We start from the raw sequence: 23366 nt of genomic DNA, 5'->3' as shown, positions 1-23366 counted from the left end.
TATCGAAAAAATTGTGAAATTTGTAAACAATATGGCCGCCATATGCAAATTAAGCTTACCGTGGCACACCCAAATTTACTCTAACAGCTGTAACTTTTGAATGCTTTAACCTACACGAATGCCACTTTAGACCTTTGATGTCAACATGATTCTGAGGTAGACCGTCAATCTGTGTAGACATACGCCCCCAGGGGGCGGAGCCAAAGCTAAAAATCTATTTCTCAGGAACCGTACAAGCTATGAAGCTCTCCTTTGGCATGTATCATCTATGGCCTATGTCCTAATGTTGTACAGAAGGAAAATTTGATATGCAAATTTTTGCGATCGTTATTAGCCAATCAGATTCCAGCAAGCTTTTGACATGTTAAACAATGACCAATCAGGACGATACTTATACCCTACATGTATCTCAGGGCCTTCTATCATCCATTAAAATATGGCGTTGATTGGCCTCAAGGGGGCGCTATAGCAGAAAATCAGTTATATCTAAAGGTACAAGTGGCCTAGGCTTGTTATTCTTTTTTAATTGTATACTTTGCTGTAGCCTTTACAACTTTGTAATTACATGTGTTTACAAAAAATGCAAAGATTTTCATCAGTGGCCAAAAGAATAAAAATTGCTCTTTTCGAACTTGCATTTAAGTCCTTAATCAATCAAAACAAATTTGGTCTTGATGCAATCCTGAGACCCTGTAGATAAATAATTATCAAAAAAATCTTGACATTTTAACTATTTGAGGCCCATATACCTTGATCAAACATGTACGTGAAAGCCTTTTCAGAGTTATTTGGCCAAAACTCTGTCAAAGTTTAAAGCATGCCAAAACTGTTGAAGCTACTAATTAACAATGACATTTGAAGCACATGTGCCAAGTATGAGCCAAATAAGTCTTCAGTAGGCTCTACAGTGAAAAAATAACTATTTTCAATTTATTCTATTTATCGCTATTTTCCAACCTAAATGGACAGAAGACAGGAACCTTTCACCCTATCAACACACAAATTTATACACATATATAGACTGATAATCTGATCTTGATTGCAAATTTTCAGCCAAATCGGACATGTTTTGCCTCTACAACGGCTGGAAAACTACAGCGATTTTGTAGGCCTCAAGCCTGTATTATCGCTTTTTTCAAATCTAAATTGACAGAAGTCAGGAACCTTTGACCCTATTGACACAGAAATTGACATACATATATAGACTAATATTGTGACCTTGATTGCAAATTTTGAGCCAAATCAGATATTTTTTGCCTCTAATATGGCCAAAGAGCAACAGCCATTTTGTAGGCCATAAGCCTATTATCACTTTTTTCAAACCTAAATGGTCAGAAGTCAGGAACCTTTGACCCTATCAACACACAAATTTACATACATGTATATACAGACCACTTGATCATGAGTACCAATTTGGAGCCCAATCGGACTTTTCTTCTCTTTTTAATAAATAGAAACACACTGATAGGGAATGTTCTGTCTTTCTGATAGAGTGATAGATTTCCAGCAGGTTATATGTGGTCTCTTGCTGCGCTCTGGTGGTCATTTGGTGAAACAGCTACAGGTGAATTATTCTAAATTAAAGCTCTGCTGAACTTATTCAATCTTGCTTGTCTTGCTTAATTGAACATCTTTATCCTTCTTGTTCATGTTGGTCAGCCGCCTGGGTCATTCTTGTTTATGCTCCACCCACTTAATTTTTTTTAAAATTTGCATAATATGCAAAACCTACTTTTGAGATCTTGTCCTTGGATCCTTGACCAATCATGACATGTTTGGTGTCAAACAGTTCAGCAGAGCTTACTCCTCAATAATTATTAAAAAAATCTTTACATTTATAAACAATATGGCCGCCATATGCAAATGAGTTCTACCATGGTGCAGTAAAATGTCTTTAACACTTATAACTTTTGAATGCTTAACCTGACACTAATACCACTTCAGTCCTTTGATCATTACATGATTCTCAGATACCCTGTCAGTTTTATGCAAATTATTCTTACCGTGGCACACCCAAATTTACTCTAACAGCTGTAACTTTTGAATGCTTAAACCTACACAAATGCCACTTTACAACTTTGATGCCAACATGATTCTGAGGTAGCCCGTCAATCTGTGTAGACATACGCCCCCAGGGGGCGGAGCCAAACCTAAAAATCTGTTTCTCAGGAAGCGTACAAGCTATGAAGCTCTCCTTTGGCATGTATCATCTATGGCCTATGTCCTAATGTTTTACAGAAGGAAAATTTGATATGCAAATTTTTGCAATCGTTATTAGCCAATAAGATTCCAGCAAGCTTTTGACAGGCTAAACAATGACCAATCAGGACGATACTTATACCCTACATGTATCTCAGGGCCTTCTATCATCCATTAAAATATGGCGTTGATTGGCCTCAAGGGGGCGCTATAGCAGAAAATCAGTTATATCTGAAGGTACAAGTGGCCTAGGCTTGTTATTCTTTTTTAGTTGTATTCTTTGCTGTAGCCTTTACAACTTTGTAATTACATGTGTTTACCAAAAATTTTCATCAGTGGCCAAAAGAGTAAAAATTGCTCTTTTCGAACTTGTCTTTAAGTCCTTAATCAATCAAAACAAATTTGGTCTTGATGCAATCTTGAGACCCTGTAGGTAAATAATTATCAAAAAAATCTTGACATTTTAACTATTTGAGGCCCATAAACCTTGATCAAACATGTACGTGAAAGCCTTTTCAGAGTTATTTGGCCAAAACTCTGTCAAAGTTTAAAACATGCCAAAACTGTTGAAGCTACTAATTAACAATGACATTTGAAGTACATGTGCCAAGTATGAGCCAAATAAGTCTTCAGTAGGCTCTACAGTGAAAAAATAACTATTTTCAATTTATTCTATTTATCGCTATTTTCCAACCTAAATGGACAGAAGACAGGAACCTTTCACCCTATCAACACACAAATTTATACACATATATAGACTGATATTGTGATCTTGATTGCAAATTTTCAGCCAAATCGGACATGTTTTGCCTCTACAACGGCTGGAAAACTACAGCGATTTTGTAGACCTCAAGCCTGTATTATCGCTTTTGTCAAATCTAAATTGACAGAAGTCAGGAACCTTTGACCCTATTGACACAGAAATACATACATATATAGACTGATATTGTGATCTTGATTGCAAATTTTGAGCCAAATCAGATATATGATTCTCAGATACCCTGTCAGTTTAAGTAGACATACACCCTCAGGGGGCGGGGCCAATGCTCGATAGCTGTTTCTCTAGAACCATACAAGCTATCAAGGTCATCCTAGCCAATTATCATCTATGGCCCATGCACTAATGGTACAACAAGTGAAAATTTGATATGGACACTTTTGTGGTCACTATTAGCCAATCACATTCCAGCAAGCTTTTAACATGCTTTGGCAACATGTTTTAAGCCTAACTGGCCTCCAGGGGTCTCTTTGCCTGTAACGCTCGAACCCCGTAAATCGCCGCTTGCGGCTATATTTATTATTATTATTCTTTTTCTGCCATAGAAGTGATCGGGCAGAAGAAACCGTAAGGCCTACAGGGCTGAGACTTGGTCATATGGTAGTACTTCTCACCGCTACTCAGATTCAAAAGATGAGCCCGATCGGCCTCAAGGGGGCGCTATGGCGAAGGTCAACGCGTTTGGCCCCGTAACTCCTACGCCCTGATTGCTAGAGCAAAAATTCTTGCATTATATGATTCCTTGGTTAATGGCAAATCAAAAAGGTCAATAGAACCACTAAGCTCCGCCCACTTAGATTTTTTGCTATTTAGCATATTATGCAAAACCTACTTTTGAGAACTTGTCCTAAACTCATTGACCAATCCTGACATGTTTGGTGTCAAACAACTCAGCAGAGTCCCACCCTCAATAATTATTAAAAAAATCTTGAAATTTGCAAAAAATATGGCCGCCATATGCAAATTAATCTTACCGTGGCACACCCAAATTTACTTTAACAGCTGTAACTTTTGAATGCTTAAACCGACACTAATGCCACTTTAGACCTATGATGCCAACATGATTCTGAGGTAGCATGTCAATCTGTGTAGACATACGCCCCCAGGGGGCGGAGCCAAAGCTAAAAATCTGTTTCTCAGGAACCGTACAAGCTATGAAGCTCTCCTTTGGCATGTATCATCTATGGCCTATGTCCTAATGTTTTACAGAAGGAAAATTTGATATGCAAATTTTTGCGATCGTTATTAGCCAATCAGTTTCCAGCAAGCTTTTGACATGCTAAACAATGACCAATCAGGACGATACTTATACCCTACATGTATCTCAGGGCCTTCTATCATGCATTAAAATATGGCGTTGATTGGCCTCAAGGGGGCGCTATAGCAGAAAAACAGTTATATCTAAAGGTACAAGTGGCCTAGGCTTGGTATTCTTTTTTAGTTGTATACTTTGCTGTAGCCTTTACAACTTTGTAATTACATGTGTTTACCAAAAATGCAAAGATTTTCATCAGTGGCCAAAAGAATAAAAATTGCTCTTTTCGAACTTGTCTTTAAGTCCTTAATCAATCAAAACAAATTTGGTCTTGATGCAATCCTGAGACCCTGTAGGTAAATAATTATCAAAAAAATCTTGACATTTTAACTATTTGAGGCCCATAAACCTTGATCAAACATGTACGTGAAAGCCTTTTCAGAGTTATTTGGCCAAAACTCTGTCAAAGTTTAAAGCATGCCAAAACTGTTGAAGCTACTAATTAACAATGACATTTGAAGCACATGTGCCAAGTATGAGCCAAATAAGTCTTCAGTAGGCTCTACAGTGAAAAAATAACTATTTTCAATTTATTCTATTTATCGCTATTTTCCAACCTAAATGGACAGAAGACAGGAACCTTTCACCCTATCAACACACAAATTTATACACATATATAGACTGATAATCTGATCTTGATTGCAAATTTTCAGCCAAATCGGACATGTTTTGCCTCTACAACGGCTGGAAAACTACAGCGATTTTGTAGGCCTCAAGCCTGTATTATCGCTTTTTTCAAATCTAAATGGACAGAAGTCAGGAACCTTTGAACCTATCGACACAGAAATTGACATACATATATAGACTGATATTGTGATCTTGATTGCAAATTTTGAGCCAAATCAGATATTTTTTGCCTCTAATATGGCCAAAGAGCAACAGCCATTTTGTAGGCCATAAGCCTGTATTATTGCTTTTTTCAAGCCTAAATGGACAGAAGTCAGGAACCTTTGACCCTATCAACACACAAATTCACATACATGTATATACAGACCACTTGATCATGAGTACCAATTTGGAGCTCAATCGGACTTTTCTTCTCTTTTTAATAAATAGAAACACACTGATAGGGAATGTTCTGTCTTACTTATAGAGTGATAGATTTCCAGCAGGTTATATGTGGTCTCTTGCTGCGCTCTGGTGGTCATTTGGTGAAACAGCTACAGGTGAATTATTCTAAATTAAAGCTCTGCTGAACTTATTTAATCTTTTTTGTCTTGCTTAATTGAACATATTTATCCTTCTTGGTCATGCTGCTCAGCCACCTGGGTCATTCTTATTTATGCTCCACCCACTTAATTTTTTTTTAATTTGCATAATATGCAAAACCTACTTTTGAGATCTTGTCTTTGCCTGACACTAATACCACTTCAGTCCTTTGATCAGTACATGATTCTCAGATACCCTGTGAGTTTAAGTAGACATACACCCCCAGGGGGCAGAGCCAATGCTCGATAGCTGTTTCTCTACAACCATACAAGCTATCAAGGTCATCCTTGCCAATTATCATCTATGGCCCATGCACTAATGGTACACCAAATGAAAATTTGATATGGACACTTTTGTGGTCACTATTAGCCAATCACATTCCAGCAAGCTTTTGACAGGCAGAATGTTTATCAGGTCAAAACTTATACACTATATATGGGTTATTTATATGCCCTTTTTATGCCTTGTGTTTTTTGAATTTAAGAACTGAAGTTGTTTCACCAAATGCCCATTGTTCATGATGGTCAGCCGCCTGGGTCATTCTTGTTTATGCTCCACCCACTTAATTTTTTTTTTAATTTGCATAATATGCAAAACCTACTTTTGAGATCTTGTCCTTGGATCCTTGACCAATCATGACATGTTTGGTGTCAAACAGTTCAGCAGAGCTTACTCCTCAATAATTATTAAAAAAATCTTTACATTTATAAACAATATGGCCGCCATATGCAAATGAGTTCTACCATGGTGCAGTAAAATCTCTTTAACACTTATAACTTTTGAATGCTTAACCTGACACTAATACCACTTCAGTCCTTTGATCATTACATGATTCTCAGATACCCTGTGAGTTTAAGTAGACATACACCCCCCCCAGGGGGCAGAGCCAATGCTCGATAGCTGTTTCTCTAGAACCATACAAGCTATCAAGGTCGTCCTTGCCAATTATCATCTATGGCCCATGCAATAATGGTACACCAAATGAAAATTTGATATGGACACTTTTGTGGTCACTATTAGCCAATCACATTCCAGCAAGCTTTTAACAGGCGGAATGTTAATCAGGTCAAAACTTATATACTATATACAGGTTATTTATATGCCCTTTTTATGCCTTGTGTTTTTTCAATTTAAGAACTGAATTTGTTTCACCAAATGCGCACTAGAGTGCAGTAAGACCCCACATAAAACCTGATGAACACTACAGCTCAATTTATCAATGCTTTTCAACTAGTTTACTCACACCACTCATCTAGCATTGCCATTATGGTCTTTATGGTCACGCTGGTCACCCAGCTTGGTCATGCTGGCCATTCTCATTGGTCATTATGGTCCTCCCGGTCATTCAGCTTTGTCCTCATAGTAATGGTGGTCTTCCAGCTTGGTCATACTGGCCAACCACCTTTGCCATGCTGGTCATCCAGTTTGGTCACTATGGTCTTCCAGCTTGGTCAATATGGTCAACAAGTTTGTCATCCAGATTAGTCATGCTGGTAATCTAGCTTGGTCTTCACGGTCATGCTGGTCATCCTCATCCAGTTTGGCGATGCCGATCAACCGGCAACATGTTTTAAGCCTAACTGGCCTCCAGGGGTCTCTTTGCCTGTAACGCTCGAACCCCGTAAATCGCCGCTTGCGGCTATATTTATTATTATTATTATTATTATGTAAAGTCTCCTCCACAATCACTGCAGACTGGTCTTCTTCGTTGATTTGAAAAATATCTTAAGAATCTGAAGAACTACCAAAAAAAATGCAATCCAAGTCTGCCATAGCTAACAGTTTGTTGGAACAGTGAATAGCGCTGCAGATCAGATTATGTGTTTCTGCTGTGTAAATGTAGTCTAAAAGAGATTTTTAGAAGTTTTTATATTTTTGAGCACAAGTTTTTTTTGTTTGTTTGTTTTTTTGCAGTTTTGCCTTTTTCCACCACTGCAGAAATTAAAATAGTAATGAAAAACGCATTGTTTCGTAGAAATTATTTGGTCTATAATAAATATTCTAATCATTTTTTTATCCCTATTTTTAGTGCATCCCTAATTTCAACTCTTTCCTAAAATGTACAGCAATTTCCTCACCTTCTGAGAAATGTCCTGAAGCTCCTTTCTTAGCTGTGCATTTTCTTCTGTGAGATGTTTAGCCTCCTTCTTGAGGTCCTCCATCTAACAACATACCAGAGAACCTGAGGTTACGTTTTGCTCCAAATTAGGACCCAAAAGTTACACTATATGCAAATGACTCACCTGCTGGAGCTGAGGCTCTTTCTCCTCAGTCATGTTACAGGATAAATTAGAAAACTGGTTCTCGGAATCAGCGAGCTGCTCTTTGTTTAACTGGAAGCAGATGATCTGAAAAAGAAACACCCAGTTTGTGACAATTGTTGGAAAACTGTCAGCGACTTACTCTAGATCAGGGGTCGGTAATTACATTCTGGCTGCGGGTCAGATATTTTCTAAGCCATAACGTGGCGGGCCTCCAAAAAAAAAAAATAAAAATAAAAATAAATAAATAAATAAATCTGTTTTTGGAAAATAAAGCAGGTAAACCCAAGAAAAAAGGAGAAAATAAAAATAAATAAACACACCACTCCTCACGCGGGATCGAACCCATGTTGTCAGGGTCATGGTCCAATACACTGTCACAGCCCTGGCTAGTGTATTGGGACAGAGCCGGTGGGGATAGAGCCCAAGAACAGGCAGAAAAACAAGAACAGGTGGAAACTAAAGTCACACAGAGGGTGACAGAGAGACAGGGGAGGAATGTAAACTAAAGATCGCCAGAATAGCATTTTATTTTATTTTATTTTGTTTTCATTATTGTTCTTTATAGTTTAAACAACCTCATGGGCCAAATGTTTCATGCTTGCGGGCCACATCTAGCCCGCGGGCCGCCTACTGCCGACCACTGCTCTAGATTATCATTAACCAAATAATTAATCACTTCTGTGTTACAAACCTCAAAATCGGTAATACCTATGGCTATGATTAATTAGAGAATATTTCATCATCTACTAACTGACAAGGTCTAGTCAATGTCCAGTCCTAGGTGAGGGCCTAAAAAAAAATTCTGTAACGTCAAACATTTAGTTACCTCTTATTTAAGAATATTCTCAAATTCCTAAAATGTTGCCAACCTCCACTTTAAACATGATCATAGGAATAAACTATTCATGCAGTTTAAAGAAATATATCCATTTCTTACCATCTCCTCTTTTTCCTCCATTTCCCTCTTCAGCTGGGCTTTCTCCTCTCTCAGCCCCTGCGTAATCTCCTGAAGCTGGTCTCTCTCTTCTGTTAGAGAAGTGATGTGGGTCTGCATCCTCTGCAGCTCTTCTAGGTGAAGAGGCTTCTCAGACGGAACATTGTCTCTCTCTGCATTTACAGACTGGAGCTCCTCCTGTAACTGCTTCATCTAATAAGCAAACATCAGTAGAGTTTAATTATATCAATTATACTAACACACACCCACATTTACAGCTCTGGAAAAAAAATAGACCACTTCAGTTTCTGAATCAGTTTCTCTGATTTTGCTATTTATAGGTATATGTTTGGCTAAAAAGAACATTTCTGTTGTATTCTATAAACCACAGACAACATTTCTTCCAAATTCCAAATAAAAATATTGTAATTTAGAGCATTTATTTGCAGAAAATGATGCAAAAGATGCAGAGCATTCAGATATCTCAAATAATGCGAAGAAAACAAGTTCATATTCATACAGTTTAAGTGAGTTCAGAAATAAATATTTGGTGGAATAACCCTGGTTTTTAATCACAGTTTTCATGCATCTTGGCATGTTCTCCTCCACCAGTCTTACACACTGCTTTTGGATAACTTTATGCCACTCCTGGTGCAAAAAAATGTAAGCAGTTCAGTTTGGTTTGATGGCTTGTGATCATCCATCTTCCTCTTGTTTATATTCCAGAGGTTTTCAATTTGGTACAAGCAAAGAAACTCATTTTTAAGTGGTTTTATTTTTTTCAGAGCTGTATATCAACACCCACATACACTTTACTGCAGTTGCTGCTAAAACTGTTTATAATGAACTCAGTGACTCGAGTCAAAATATTTTGAGTTTATGGTAGCATTCACAAACACCTCTTGTATACACAGTATTTCTGACATGAGTGGAACGCAGCAATTGTTATTAATAAATAAGCTTTTCATTAAAAACCATGTGTAAACAGGATTGGTGGTACTGGAACTAATCACATCGTGTAACTAGCATGTGGATTGTAACTTATAATTAATATTTTTTTGGTACTAGAACTGACATTAGGGAAAAGACATCGAAGCTCCCAAAATCCAATAGCACTTGTATGCAAGTTGCTCCAATTTCTTACCATCCCCTCTTTTTCTTCCATTTCCCTCTTCAGCTGGGTCTTCTCCTCTCTCAGCCCCTGCGTAATCTCCTGAAGCTGGTCTCTCTCTTCTGTTAGAGAAGTGATGTGGGTCTGCATCCTCTGCAGCTCTTCTAGGTGAAGAGGCTTCTCAGACAGAACATTGTCTCTCTCTGCATTTACAGACTGGAGCTCTTCCTGTAACTGCTTCATCTAATAAGCAGAAATCAGTGGAGTTTATGATCAATGTTCCTGCATCTCAACACCAGAAATGGTTCAAGAACAGAGAAACTTTGGCAGGATTTAGTAGGAAAACATAAAATGCCATGTGAAAAATGTAATAAAAAAAAATTAATAAAAATTACCACAGTTGCTGACATGCCCCAACCTGTAAAGTCAGTGTCTATGACAGTTTACACACTGGTAAAACAAGCTTGTAGTGCACATGCACTCATTTCAATAACACAATATTTCTGGGAAGTATATATGTACATATGTAGTACATATGGAAGTATTCATTTCATATGGTCTGTATCCTCTACAATTTAACCACATGAATTTACACTTAATAGATATTCAAACCAGGAAACAATTTCTGTGTGGAGTGGAATATGTTGTAAAAAAACATGTCTCTTGTATTCACATTTGTTTTTTTGTTTGGCTTGGCCACATAAAAAAAGTGAACAGGTGTAAACAGAATTATAGTGATTTACTAAACATGAAAGTACCTGATTTTGCAGCTCCTCAATAAGCTTGCTCTCACTGCCATCTGAATTTGAGAGTTTGGACCCTAACTCAGCGATCTGAGCTTCCAGCTGTAGTATCCTGTCTTCCTGCGCTTTGCTCTTTTCTAGAGATGTCCTCAGCTCTTCTTGGTTTTCAATCATCTGTAAAACAAACACATTTAAAATCATTAAACACAATACAACACATTTCAGGCAGAAGTATAGTTCATCAAAAGGTACTACTTGGTTATTTAAGAGTTATTCTTTATACTACACCACATACCATCTCCACATTTTCCTCCATGTCAATTTTAAGTTGGTCTCGTTCCTCTTTAAGAGTCTGGAGCTTCTCCTGGAGCTGGTCTCTTTCTTCAGTTGTTGAGTCCATAACCAAGCGAAGACTCTCCAGTTCCTTTTGGTAAGTCTGCATGTCTTCAGCTTGCTTAGACAGAAATCCATCTCTTTCACCGTGAAGAGATTCAAGTTCTTCAGACAACTGTGTGGCCTACAGGAAGACCAAAGCACATTTGATAAGGAATGAGAATAAGAAACATGTTCAGTCTTTGCCCTGTTCACACTCGATATTAACATTCCTTCTGAATGATCTGATCACATATTATTGACAAAGACAACACAGTTCACACTTGCCTTTTTGCTGGAAGAAGAACTGGTAAGGTTAAGAGTGTTTAAGTCTTCATTAGCCCAAATCAAGATGAAGCACATAGTTTTGCTGGTGCACCAGCCAGGAGTATCTCCTTTATCCGCTATCTTATCATAGCATGCTCAGCTAACTTGTCCGGACAGTGTGGTCTTGCGGTCCAGCCATGTGTTCATTCATTATTAAGCCAACCCCTACTTTATTACTGTACTAATTATTTAAATTGTCTTTGAACTGGTAATTTGACCCTTGGTTTCACATATTTTGGCAGGCAGTTCTTTCAAAAGTTGTTGCGTGAACAAACTTGCATGTATAAGGACTTGTGTATTGTAAGTATTTTGATATGGGCAGTAATGGGGTTATTTTCACCCACAAGATGATCTAATTAACCAATCTCATTCACATCTGAACTTTGGGCTGGTCACAAAGTCTTTGGATATTTAAGATACAAATAAAGAAAGAACCCCACCTTCTGGCTTGCTTCTTCCAGGGCACTGACAAGACTACTGTTTTCCTTTGATTGGTGTTCCCTCTCTGCCTGAATCACAGCAAGCTGCTCCAAGGTTTCTTTGTTCTGCTGGCTCAGCTCAGCATCCTTAAGCTCTACATCAGCTAAAACAGCCCCCAATTTCACAATTCCCTCCTGTGCCTTTTCTGCCTCTTCTTTAAGCCTCTGAATTTCTTCAGTGGCTGTGGCCTGAGCAGATACAAGGCTGTCTCTCTCCTCCTGCACAGAGCAGAGTTCCCCATTGAGCTCAGACACCTAGAAAAGAAAAATACACAAAATTCAAATGTTGAAAAGAATTATCTGAAAGATGTAGGCTCCTTTCACATAAACATTACAGTTTTGCGCAAATACAATAAAATTCAACATAGGCTTAGAGCCACATTAAAACACGTTCTAACAGAAGAGGAATTAAACAAATATATCTCACAAATATAACAAATCAATTTAGTAAAAATCTTAGCGATCACAAATAGCAAATCAACTTTGTATTAAAACAGCTTGTCATTAGTATTTAGGGCTTTATTATGGGGTTAGCAGTACACACTGCAAAGTGCAAAATGTGGTATTAAAAGCTGTAATCCTGAAAGCTTTTATACTGGTGGAACAGACACTAATGTGTTAGTTGGGACGCAATCGTAACAGTCTGGATAGAATTCTAACCAGCGAAGAGGAATCAAAATGAGGGCCCATTTGATTAAAAGAACAAGTACCTCAGTCTTCACTGATTAACAAGGAGCTTCTTTACTGAACTTTAATACATACAGGAGCACAGCTAACATTTCTGGATGTCCCTCCAGCATCAAGGATTACATTGCTCTTATATTGATTAGTGATGTTTTCCCGGAAAATCTTACAGCACTTCATGCTTCCCTCTGCTGACAACTTTTATGAAGATGCAGATTTCATTTTCCAGCAGGATTTGGCACACTGCCCACACTACTTAAAGTACCAATTGGTCTAATTTTCTAAGACACTGATTTTTGGGTATTCATTAGCTCCAAGTTCTAATTAACAATAAAGGAAATAAACGCTTAAAATAGACTACTGTGTGTAATACATATATATCTCCACATCAGTTTTACACTTTGAACTGAATTACTGAAAAAAAGTTTCAATGATACTTTAATTTTTGGAGATGCACTAACATTCTGGTAAGTGTTTAATCAATGTCTGTTCCTAAATACCCCAGTAACTGAGACATGACAGAAAACTGCTTAGCACTACTATTTATGCTTCTACATTAACCAACATGAAAGTGTGGAAAAAAAGGTCAGTGTTAGCTGGGTAGCTAAGACGTGCAAAGCAAATAGCCTAGAACAATGTCACTTAATTTTATATTCAATGTCATCTGCATCTTTACATTCCCTCTGTAGATTATGTATTTGGCTACTTCAGTGTTCTCCTAATCTAAACTAATAACCAAGCTAGAATTGTGCACAGGTGTTTGAGATTACTAGTGAACAAGTCCCTGATTCAGTCCTCAAAATAGCGGCATGTGTGTAATGAGGTCATTTGTAATGCTAAAATATAAAATATATGTTTCTCACTTGTCTTGACAAATCCTCCACTTGGGCAGGAAGAAACTCTAGAGCCTTCATCCCCTCTACTTGATGTTGCAGAGCTTGTGCACTCTCCTGGCTCTTCTCAAGCTCCTTCCTTATGTCTGCAACTGTTCTCTCCAATGTGACGCTATCCAAAACATCTAGAAAAGTAATTGGATGGGGAAAAAAAAAAAAAAAAAAATTATATACATATCTGTAAAAATTTCTTTTTTGGAGTTCCATGTACACAGAACACAATGTTTTACTTTTTGGAACTTTTCCATCCAGCAGGGCAGTCAGCTTGGTGTTCTCGTCAAAAGCCCCAAGCAGCTCTTTCTGTAGGTCAGTCTGCATCTTCTTAAAGCGAGATTTCTCGTGGTCAAGTTGGTTCTGCAACGATTTGACCTGATTTTCCATCCTTTCATATTCTGCAGTCAAACTCACCTGATGTATATAAAAAAAAAAAAACAGATTTAATGAGATTAATAGTAAAACAAAGAATATTTTTACTAAAGAAAGGCTGATTACATACATCTCGCTCTTTTAGAGAGAGGTTTTCACTGCGCAGGAAAGCCCACTCTTTTTTGGTCTCCAAACTGAGACCCTCAGCATCATCTAATGAGCGCCGAAGTCGTGTCACCTCCTGAACAAGATCTTTTCCACTCTGTAATCACAGTTAGGAACACTTTTTAATCAAGGATCATATTTTCAGTGTAAATAATACATACATTAATGTCTTAAAAATGGAAAAAGAAACATACATAAATGACTGATTGTACTTGTTTAGGTTTATACGTACCATAGTCTGAAGTTCAGCTACGACATCATCCTTCTTTTTCAGCTGCACAGACATTGCCTCTAAATCAGCCTACAGAGAAAAAGTGGTACCACTTTAAAATAAAGCTCCTTTATTGAAGAATTTATAAACATTTTTAAGGGAGTTTTTTAATGCTTATTATTTCAGTTGGAAATCATTTAAAACATTAATTAGCACTTACAGCACATACATTTAAAGAACAACAGTGACAGAAGCCCTATTTGGATGGGATTAGTTTCTCAGGGGGTACTGGGGTAACTTTCTCTTTTATAAGGGGTCCTCTGTGATTTTATTCCATGTATGTGTGTTTTTCTCAGACGTCAATTGCAGTCCAGATGCAAGAGTTTTTATCACCGAGTAAAAGTGGGAAAATGAGAAACAAATCCTGTCTGGATAGGGCCAAAAACTTGTATTTTTTAGTTTAGTCACAAGTTTATGCTTGCCTTAAGTTTTTGGACTAAATCCTCAGCATTCATTGATGCACGTTTCAGTGTAGAAATCTCAGCTTCCAACTCTCTCTGAAATATTAAAAACAGAATGTTAGCAGTGTCAGCAAACATGCAAAGAAACAATAGACAATATCAAAGACAGCAAAATGAGTGAGCACACGTTCATTTATAGTACTATAAGTCAATAACAATTATAACAGGGCTAGCTGGTATGTAATAAAATGTGTGAAGGTTAAAATTAAAAAGGTAACAAACTTAAACAGACCTCGTAATCTTTTTTGCTCTCTTCCTCCAGCCTTTCAAACTCATCAGCATCGTTCTGCTCTTCAATGTCTTTTAAAAGAGTTTCTTTATCTTTGATCAGCGCCTCTTTGTCTTTGCAAAGGGCCTTGTTTTCTTGTTTGAGTCGTTCAATATCCTCAGTAAGCAACTCGAGGGTTTGCTTTAGCAGGTCACGCTCTGTAGATATTGATTCCTACAAAACATAAAACACCAAAACAAAAAACTACAGTTAAATACAAAAGTTACAACTTGACAAGTGTCAAATTATCTTTTAAAGAATAAAAAAAATGTTTTAAGAATTTCAAAAAACTGCACACTTACCCTCTCAAAGTTCAGAGTCTCACACAACTGGAGGGTTTCTCCAAAGTACTGAAAAAGTAAAAAATAAAAATAAAAAAAAGAAGCATTAGTCATGGTCAATTAATCCTTATTTTCATATATTAAGTATAATAAATATTATAAACCACGGTACAGAAAAGCAAATACAACAGCAACATTCTGACCTATTTATTCATACATCTGCAACAGAGGTAGAAGACAGAACTATTTATTTAATTAATGAATTATTATGCTTTAATTTCTTATCATGCATTATATTCTATTTTCTCATTTTTAAACAGGGCTACAGACTTTTTTCCAAAACCGTCCCAAAATACATTTTTGTATTTGTCTATTGTTACAATGTCATCAGTTGTTTAGACTTATTTGATTCTATGCCCCTCCTCCTCAACTGGTGTTACCAGCAAGCTGATTGGTTCCATTTAAAAGGGGCAGGACTTTAACCATTAACTAACAATATGCTAAGCAATAGGAAAACTCCCCATCAAATTTCAACCAGCAGACGAACCAGAAGTCAGCAAAAAGATTTGTCCATATACTTTAAGACACAATGTATCATCATCCTGATCACATACTGTACTATAAACATGGCATAACTATAAACATGCCTATTATTAATACACTGTGCAATAGAATACAAACTGCGTTAACTGCTTCATACCCTTAAATGGGTAATGTAATTACACACAACGGCAATAGTTACAGTCGAAACCCCTTACCTTGCAATTCTCACAAGTATTACTGGTCTTCTCCTGTTCTGAAGGCTTTTCCAGTTCTGCAACCTTCAGACTCAGCTCAGAACACTTCTCCTCTGACTTCTGTTTCTCCTGTACTTCCACTTCTAACTTCTGTTCCAGCATCTGTAGTTGTTTCTCAAGATCCTCCATCTTCTGTTCCAGAGCCAAACTCTTTTCTTCAGCCTGTTGTTTCCCCTGAGTCTCCGTCTCCAACTGACGCTCCAAAGACTCCACTTTATTCATCAGCTGAGGTGAGTCAGGGGACATGCTGAAGAGAGACGGAGGCAAAGCAAAAAATAAATAAATAAATAAAAAATTACCCATGCATCTTTGTTGATGCAGAAATATGTCCATTATTCAAAACAATAAATCAAACCATGTGTTACATGTAGGTATGGAACAATTCAGTTTTTAATGTTATACACATATAAGTGCCATTTAATACCATTAAAAGATCACTTTAGTAATCAAAGAATTGCGCAAACATTGAGTTACAAATGTTGCAGTAAGATTGTGATTCCTGAATTGCCTGACAAACCAATTGTTCAAACAATCATATCATAATTTTTGCAGGGGAGGGGGGGGGGGGAGGGGGAAGAGATAAAATTTGGTACAAATTCCCTTACAGATTCCCCACCCCAACAGTTCCATCTAGGTTTGCCAAAAAGCAAGTAAGAAAAGGTACTTAAAAACAAACATCCTTCAGAGCAATTAACAATGCTGATGATTATACTGTCTGTGGAACTCAAGACATTTTAAAACTTAAGGCCTTTTTTTTCTTAAGAGTTTTTAAGGATCTGCAAAAACTGTATTCAGTGGGATTTGTTTATAAATAAATAAAAAATCAAATCAGCAAATAATAAGACGTGGTCTTACCCATATGCATAACTACGCATAGTGATGTTGCTTTGGTTCATCTCAATATCAAGAGAGGAATCTTCATTGGCATTGTAAAAGTCATCCATGTCTTGAACAGATAGAATCAATATATTGGTGAGGGAAAAAGGGCAATCTGTATAACAATTTTATTTACTTTATACATTAAAAAAGCAAATGTACTATATATTATATTATATAGTAAATATATTTTACCTTCTCCTTCCTCAGATATAGTTAGGTCTGCTCTCCTCTTTTTGAAAAAGGGCTCAGCATAGCTCATATCTGCCGATCCCTCATCTTCTGCAACTAACTGGGCAGATCTCAGGAGCTTCCCACCCCACGTCATTCTTCTCTTGGGAACCTTCAGATAGAAAGAAACAAATATATATTTAATGTACATCATTGTGATTAACATTCAATAGAATAATTAAGCTGTATTCAAACAGGATTAGTTTTAATTTAGTAAAAAAAAAAGTTATGCCCAATCATATTGGAATTATATAAATCGCATTGGCATCATTTTTTTTAAGAATCAGCACTGGCTGATATGGTCAGCATTTCAAATTGATACTTGTATTTAATGCCAGAAAAGGACCAAGCGATGCTGGCCACACTACAACAATTAGCCAACACTGGTTGCCCAACGTTAAAATGAATTGATTAAAGCCATTTATTTATTTAACACAGTTTAAGTATTTTTTTATTAGTTTTAAGGTTATACCGGTTCGGCTCAGTGATCTAAGGCACTTCCACTATGAAAGAGTGCCATGCTCTCTCTGGGTGGGTAGATGATGCTCTCCCCTCATCACTCCCATGCTGATGTCAGTCAGCACAGGCGTCTGTGAGCTGATGCATCAGAGCTGGGTCGCTGCGCTTTCCTCCGAGCGCACTGTTATCCGGTAATTTAACATCAGTTGCAGTTTGACAAGAGGTGGTGTTGGCTTTAAATGTATCGGAGGAGGAATGTGCTAGTCTGCAGGATTTTATTATAGGGATTCACCAATTTGGGAATTCTAGACCATTGCCCATATCCTAGTCTTACCCCCTCTCCACCACCAGTAACACCCCAACAATAGAATGGGGAAGACTAGGATGTTAGCAATGGTCCACAATTTCCACATCGGCAATCAGTGAAATACTGTAATCCTGAAGCTGTAAGAAGCGAGGAAACATTTAGTTCTTCTGGATTTGACAGACTTAAACAAGCAGCACTTGTGACAAGCACAACCAAACAAAATGCCTGAAGCTAGATATAAATCACATTACCTTTTGGATCTGTACCACATTTGAAGCTGTAACCAACAACTTGGTTAGGTTCCTTATTCTATCAGCCTGCTCGCGCTGAAGTTGATCCTTCTCTTGTAGAAGTTGGCAAAGCGTTTCCTTCTCGGTCACAGTCGTTTTGGTGACGGAAGAAACCTAAAGAGAGAGGATTTATTTAAAAATTAAACAAAATTGATTTTGTAGAGTGTAAATGTACACTATTGTTACACTTAAAAGAATGTTTTATTTTGTTAAGAATTCAAGAAGGATTTGACTTGCCTCCTGAAGACGGCGCTTGAGATCCACAATCTCATTACGATATCTTCTCAAAAGAGCACCATCATCCGAGACTTCTGTAACGTGGGGGTCGTTTTTCATACGCTTTGCTGCGCTAGCAAACTAATTTGTGAGAGAAAATACAAGCAAAATGCTTAACATTTAAGATACACAAAATCCAACTCTGTCTAGACATATAATCAGCAATGCTTTACCTGTAAAGTACTCAGGGTTTCATCCACAGTGACCGGAGTTATTGTGCAGATGATGACTGTTTTGGCGTTGCCCCCCAGCGAATTTTGGAGGATACGTGTTAGCTTGCTGTCTCTGTAATTTATGAAGCCCCTGTGGGAAAAAAAAAAAAAAGAACTTTGAGTATGACCACTTTAAATATTTTCTCTTTACCTTATTAACAGGCAAAAGAATAGACACATCATAACTGCTATGAGTTTTGACATCAGCCATACCAAACAGAGTACCAAAAATGAAAATATTTTAGTAAAAATACATGAACAATGGAATTTAAGTTGCTTTTTACATTTACAACAATACTACTGTTCAACCTTTACGTCTTAGGATTAGGGGTAGGCGATATGGCCCTAAAATAATATCACAATATTTCATGGTATTTTTTAGCGATAATGATACTCTTGGCGATATGACAAAACACTGTAATTTATTATTTTTTTTTTTTTCAAAAATACACTACTGCAACAAAATAAAAAATACATTTTATTACTACATATGATATATTTCACACCTCTTACTGAGATACTAAAAAAAACAAGAATTTTATCAGATTTGTACTGAAGTCAATGATCCAGAATATCATGATACTAATAATGCACACCATATACCTCCATTTATCCAGGATTAAAGTAAAATACATTTTTACTGGACAGATATAATCCGTCTCTAGTAGATATACAATGGGAAATTGGGCGGGTGGTATACGATATTCAAGGGTATAATATCTTTCACGATATATAGATTTTTTTTTTTACGAGATTATAGTGTACGACACGATATGGCACACCCTACTTAGGATACTTTCACTACCTAATTAACAGGCAAAAGAAGACATATCATAACTGCTATGCGTTTTGACATCTGCCAGATAAAATGGAACAGATAGGATATTTTCATTTGAAATGTAGACAAATTATAATTCAGTCACCAAAAATGGAAATACTTTAGTAAAAACACACAAACTCTCATTTAAGTTGGTTTTTACATTTACAACAATACCACTGTTCAGCCTTTAAGTCTTATGATACTCTTCCTCTAGAACACTTAAGAGAAAATGAAACAGCACAAATCTGCCCCCTCAGCTTGTTAAAAATTTTGTGAATAAAGCATGTCCTTTAGGAGGTGCTACAATGTTCAAAAGCCATTTTTCGAAAGGAGGGCGAGATCAAGAACGAGAAACACCTAATATGGCAAAATGATACTTCAACATAAGAGAAATTAGATATTAATTTCAATATTTAGATGAACACTAACATGTCTTTACATCAACTTCGTAACAGGCATGTGTGAGCTTGTTTAAACTTTAGAGAGATTATATTTGTTACTTCTACTGATTCTTACTTCTGGCTCTCATCAGAGAGTTTCTTGATGACTTGTCCCAGGATAAACAGACTGCGATTGATATTACATCCTTCCTTAAAACGAGCCCCTGTAACACACCAAAACAATGCTTTTATGCTGTGCATTGAACACACTTACAGTTGAGCATGCTCGAACATTAAAGTGATCAGGCTGAGAAAATGAGCAGCGTCTTCCCTGTTGCATTCCCCCCCCCAATCGAATTGTGCAGTGCATTGCAATTACAAATTAACATTTAACACTAAAATAATAAACAAATTTGTAATAAACAACGTTTTTAAACACTGTTCTTAATTAGGTAAACCAATTGTTGCACAAATAAAAACAAGTAAAAATGCACACAATGGTAAAATTCACATGCCGCTAGCAGGATGCTAACGCAGAGGTTTCCTAGACCCAGGTTACAAATAAATATTGGGAAGCTAAAGGTTCAATCACCTTTTGGTAGACAAGGTGTATTACATATTAAAATGTACGTAAGTCTGGTATTCTGTACAAGTATTTAATGCATAAAATAGAGATTACATCTTACCTTCAGCTCCTGTCTGACTTGCTCGTTCAGAACCAGCCAGATCCACCAAGTTCTATTAATAAACAAACAAGCAGACAAAAACATATAGCCTGAGAACATACTAAATACATACATAAATCAATCAAAACATTGCTTGTGGTGCTATAACAGTTATAATACCACAGTCGGTTCTGACCCTGCAAAATGATTGGCCTTAGAGATGTTCTATGAGTACCATTACCAGCCAGTAATGCACTCTAATCAAATCTCTCCATGTATTACTCCACCACATACAGGTAACCTAGCAATGATGCAGCGCTTACAAGCCAAACAGAACAGCTACAAACAGAGCAGCAATGGAACCATTTTAACTTTTACAACCAAACTGATTGGATTCTCTCCTCCTCTTTAACTCCTTGTGCCTATGCCCGCTGCACAGCAGTGCCAATATTACACATTATAGCTTGAACCTTAAATGTAAAATGTAAAAGACAAATTCAAATACCAAACTCAACATACCAAATGTGAAACAATAATGGCTCCATCTGCATTTTCACCAGATGCTGGGTCACTCCTCTCTCTGCTCTCCAAGATCTATAAAAAAAAAAAAAACAATAATAATACTTTTTAAATTAAGATCCCAATCAAACAGTAAAGCCAAAAGTTATCTGCAATAACCAAACAACTTACCATTCGGAAAATCGTGTGGGAGCGACTGCTCCGCTGGTTCATTTTTGTTTTTCCATAATGTCGGTTTTCTAAATACATAGAAACAAATAACTGTAATGGTGTATGACAAAAGGGAAAATCAACAAGGTAAAAAGCAGAAGGTCAAGAAGAATGATTAAAATCCTTACTTTCTCCTTTACGAATCCAAGCCAGGGCTTGCTCTGGAGATGTTACTAGCTCCTCTGTCAAGTCTGCCACATAGACGTTTTTCTACAGCATAAAATATGATGTATACATAATATTTAAAAAATATATACATTTATACCAAACAATCAAGTTTTCTTTGAAAAGCAAAACATAAATACCTTAGTCTAGGCTACTAATTTATGTAATGATGAAGGGGCAAAACAAAAATTACATCAATGGATCGATAGATAGATCAATAAGATACGTGGTTGATTCAGAAGAAAATTTAGAAATCAATTACACAATACAGCACTATAAAACAAAACAAGGGAATAACATTTCTCATTTTTGGAAATGAGGAATGAATTAAGTTGTAATGATTAACAATAACCACAAATTATAGAATATTCAGTGTACATTGTATAATATGTACAACATATTCTACAACTTTAGCCAAACAATTCATTTTGTTCAGCTTCGGTTTTGTCCAAGGTGTTCATTTTGATGCATCCTTAGTAAAGAAAGTGATACTTACGTAATTTCCTTCTCGGATTTCCAGAGGTTTTCTCTTCCAGCTGTCGCAGAGTAGGTCTGTTACGGTTTCGTTATAAATTTCCATATAACTCACACGCAGCAGAAACTCTTTCTTTGGACACTAGTAAAATGAACCAGAAAATTATAAAAAGGTCAATAAAACTTGACATTAACATAAGCACTGATTTAAGAACAGGGAATTCAAAGTTATATTTGAAATCCTACATTTTTGATTGTTTGAAACACATCTGCCATGGCAAGGGGTATAACGCCAGGGATGTGGTCACTGCCCATCATCGTAAAGGTCTTTCCAGAGGAAGTCTGTCCATAGGTGAATATGGTGCCTATATGGTGAGAAAAGAGAGTCATGTTAATTATTATTTAACATAAATATATATCACATGATCCTGTTTTTGTCTGCTATAGCATAGCTTTAGGATTTAACAGTTACCATTGTATCCTTCCACAGTCGACACGACTAGTGGTTTGGCTATGTCTTGATACAGTTGATTGGTGGTCTCCTCTGCACTAAAAACCCGGTCTGAAGGGAAAAAAATAAACATAATACATTAATTTCATACTAAATTCATGAATAAAACCGAACTATTCCTTAAGAACACATATCCATCCAGTTACTTACCAAAAGCAAAACCTTTAGTGAGGTTGCCATCATCATCAATCTGGTGTATGGCTTGTCTGTCAGCTTTCCAGTACAACTTTACAGACTCTGCATTCTCAGTAGCTGCTGCCTCTTCCTCCCTACATAAACACACATTTAACAATCATAGTGCTGGTCTTTATGAGGAATATTTTACAACAGAAATTATTTTATTTCCTTTATTGTACTCATTTAATGGTAATCTCCCTGTTTCTCTTCTCTGATACACAAATCTTGATGGGTATATACAGTATCAGTCTATACAAGTTTGAACACACCTCTTCTTATTTATCTACTTTCTTTTTCTTTTTATGATTTTTTTTTATATTGTAAATTTAATATTGAAGATATTAAAGATATACAGGAACACGTGCAGATTTATTCTGTAAACAAAAACTGTTAAACAAACCAGAATAGGTTCTATACTTTAGATTTTTCTAAGTACCACATGGAATAAAGTTCTCATTGTCTTGAAGGAGTTCCTGGAGGTGCTTAACAATAGTCACAACAACAAAAATACAAAATGCAGTTGTCAGGGACATCAAAGAGTCTACAATTTTACACACCACACAGATTGAGTACTTTATAACAGGTTAAGCTGTACGTTTCTAAAATGTATTTAAATATAATTTAATATTGAAACGTGATCCATAATCTCTTAGATCAAAACCAAGAAAGCTTTAATGCCTCCATTTCACTGTACCGACAGTGTAACAGATGACACTAGAGATGCAGTTTTTTGACAACAGCTACAGGATTAACTAGCAGTCTTAAACATTGAGTGTGCTTATAAAGGGCTCAGCTGTACGTTTTTGAAGTTTAAATTAGGGGTGGGCAATATGGCCCTAAAGTTATATAACGATATATTTAATGGTATTTTTGGTAT

The 23366-nt window shown here is 36.6% G+C and overlaps 2 protein-coding genes across 6 annotated transcripts in view; one reads left to right on the top strand and one right to left on the bottom strand.

Annotated features, from left to right (window-relative positions):
* LOC111194578 (protein diaphanous homolog 1-like) overlaps positions 1 to 23366 on the top strand; it is a 275332-nt gene that overhangs the window by 203042 nt on the left and 48924 nt on the right. The gene's annotated exons all lie outside the window — the stretch shown is intronic.
* The window catches only part of LOC125785703 (centromere-associated protein E-like), an 84777-nt gene that overhangs the window by 60112 nt on the left and 1299 nt on the right, over positions 1 to 23366 (bottom strand). For all 5 annotated transcript variants that reach the window (XM_049469766.1, XM_049469764.1, XM_049469765.1 and 2 more), the window contains exons 2-30: positions 22463 to 22581; positions 22274 to 22363; positions 22048 to 22166; positions 21824 to 21943; positions 21291 to 21372; positions 21124 to 21191; positions 20953 to 21027; positions 20455 to 20506; positions 19905 to 19992; positions 18530 to 18659; positions 18318 to 18437; positions 18042 to 18194; positions 16989 to 17136; positions 16773 to 16863; positions 15879 to 16164; positions 15142 to 15189; positions 14804 to 15013; positions 14533 to 14607; positions 14072 to 14140; positions 13805 to 13936; positions 13539 to 13716; positions 13279 to 13433; positions 11693 to 11986; positions 10849 to 11070; positions 10569 to 10727; positions 9844 to 10053; positions 8703 to 8912; positions 7745 to 7849; positions 7580 to 7663 (exon numbers count right to left, since the gene is read on the bottom strand). In XM_049469766.1, the coding sequence (XP_049325723.1) occupies positions 7580 to 7663; positions 7745 to 7849; positions 8703 to 8912; positions 9844 to 10053; positions 10569 to 10727; positions 10849 to 11070; positions 11693 to 11986; positions 13279 to 13433; positions 13539 to 13716; positions 13805 to 13936; positions 14072 to 14140; positions 14533 to 14607; positions 14804 to 15013; positions 15142 to 15189; positions 15879 to 16164; positions 16773 to 16863; positions 16989 to 17136; positions 18042 to 18194; positions 18318 to 18437; positions 18530 to 18659; positions 19905 to 19992; positions 20455 to 20506; positions 20953 to 21027; positions 21124 to 21191; positions 21291 to 21372; positions 21824 to 21943; positions 22048 to 22166; positions 22274 to 22363; positions 22463 to 22581 (3892 nt within the window). The remainder of the gene's footprint in view (positions 1 to 7579; positions 7664 to 7744; positions 7850 to 8702; positions 8913 to 9843; positions 10054 to 10568; positions 10728 to 10848; positions 11071 to 11692; positions 11987 to 13278; positions 13434 to 13538; positions 13717 to 13804; positions 13937 to 14071; positions 14141 to 14532; positions 14608 to 14803; positions 15014 to 15141; positions 15190 to 15878; positions 16165 to 16772; positions 16864 to 16988; positions 17137 to 18041; positions 18195 to 18317; positions 18438 to 18529; positions 18660 to 19904; positions 19993 to 20454; positions 20507 to 20952; positions 21028 to 21123; positions 21192 to 21290; positions 21373 to 21823; positions 21944 to 22047; positions 22167 to 22273; positions 22364 to 22462; positions 22582 to 23366) is intronic.

Source organism: Astyanax mexicanus, chromosome 21 (assembly GCF_023375975.1).
Source record: "Astyanax mexicanus isolate ESR-SI-001 chromosome 21, AstMex3_surface, whole genome shotgun sequence".
Lineage (NCBI taxonomy): Eukaryota > Metazoa > Chordata > Actinopteri > Characiformes > Acestrorhamphidae > Astyanax > Astyanax mexicanus.
This window is presented reverse-complemented; position numbering and strand designations above follow the sequence as displayed.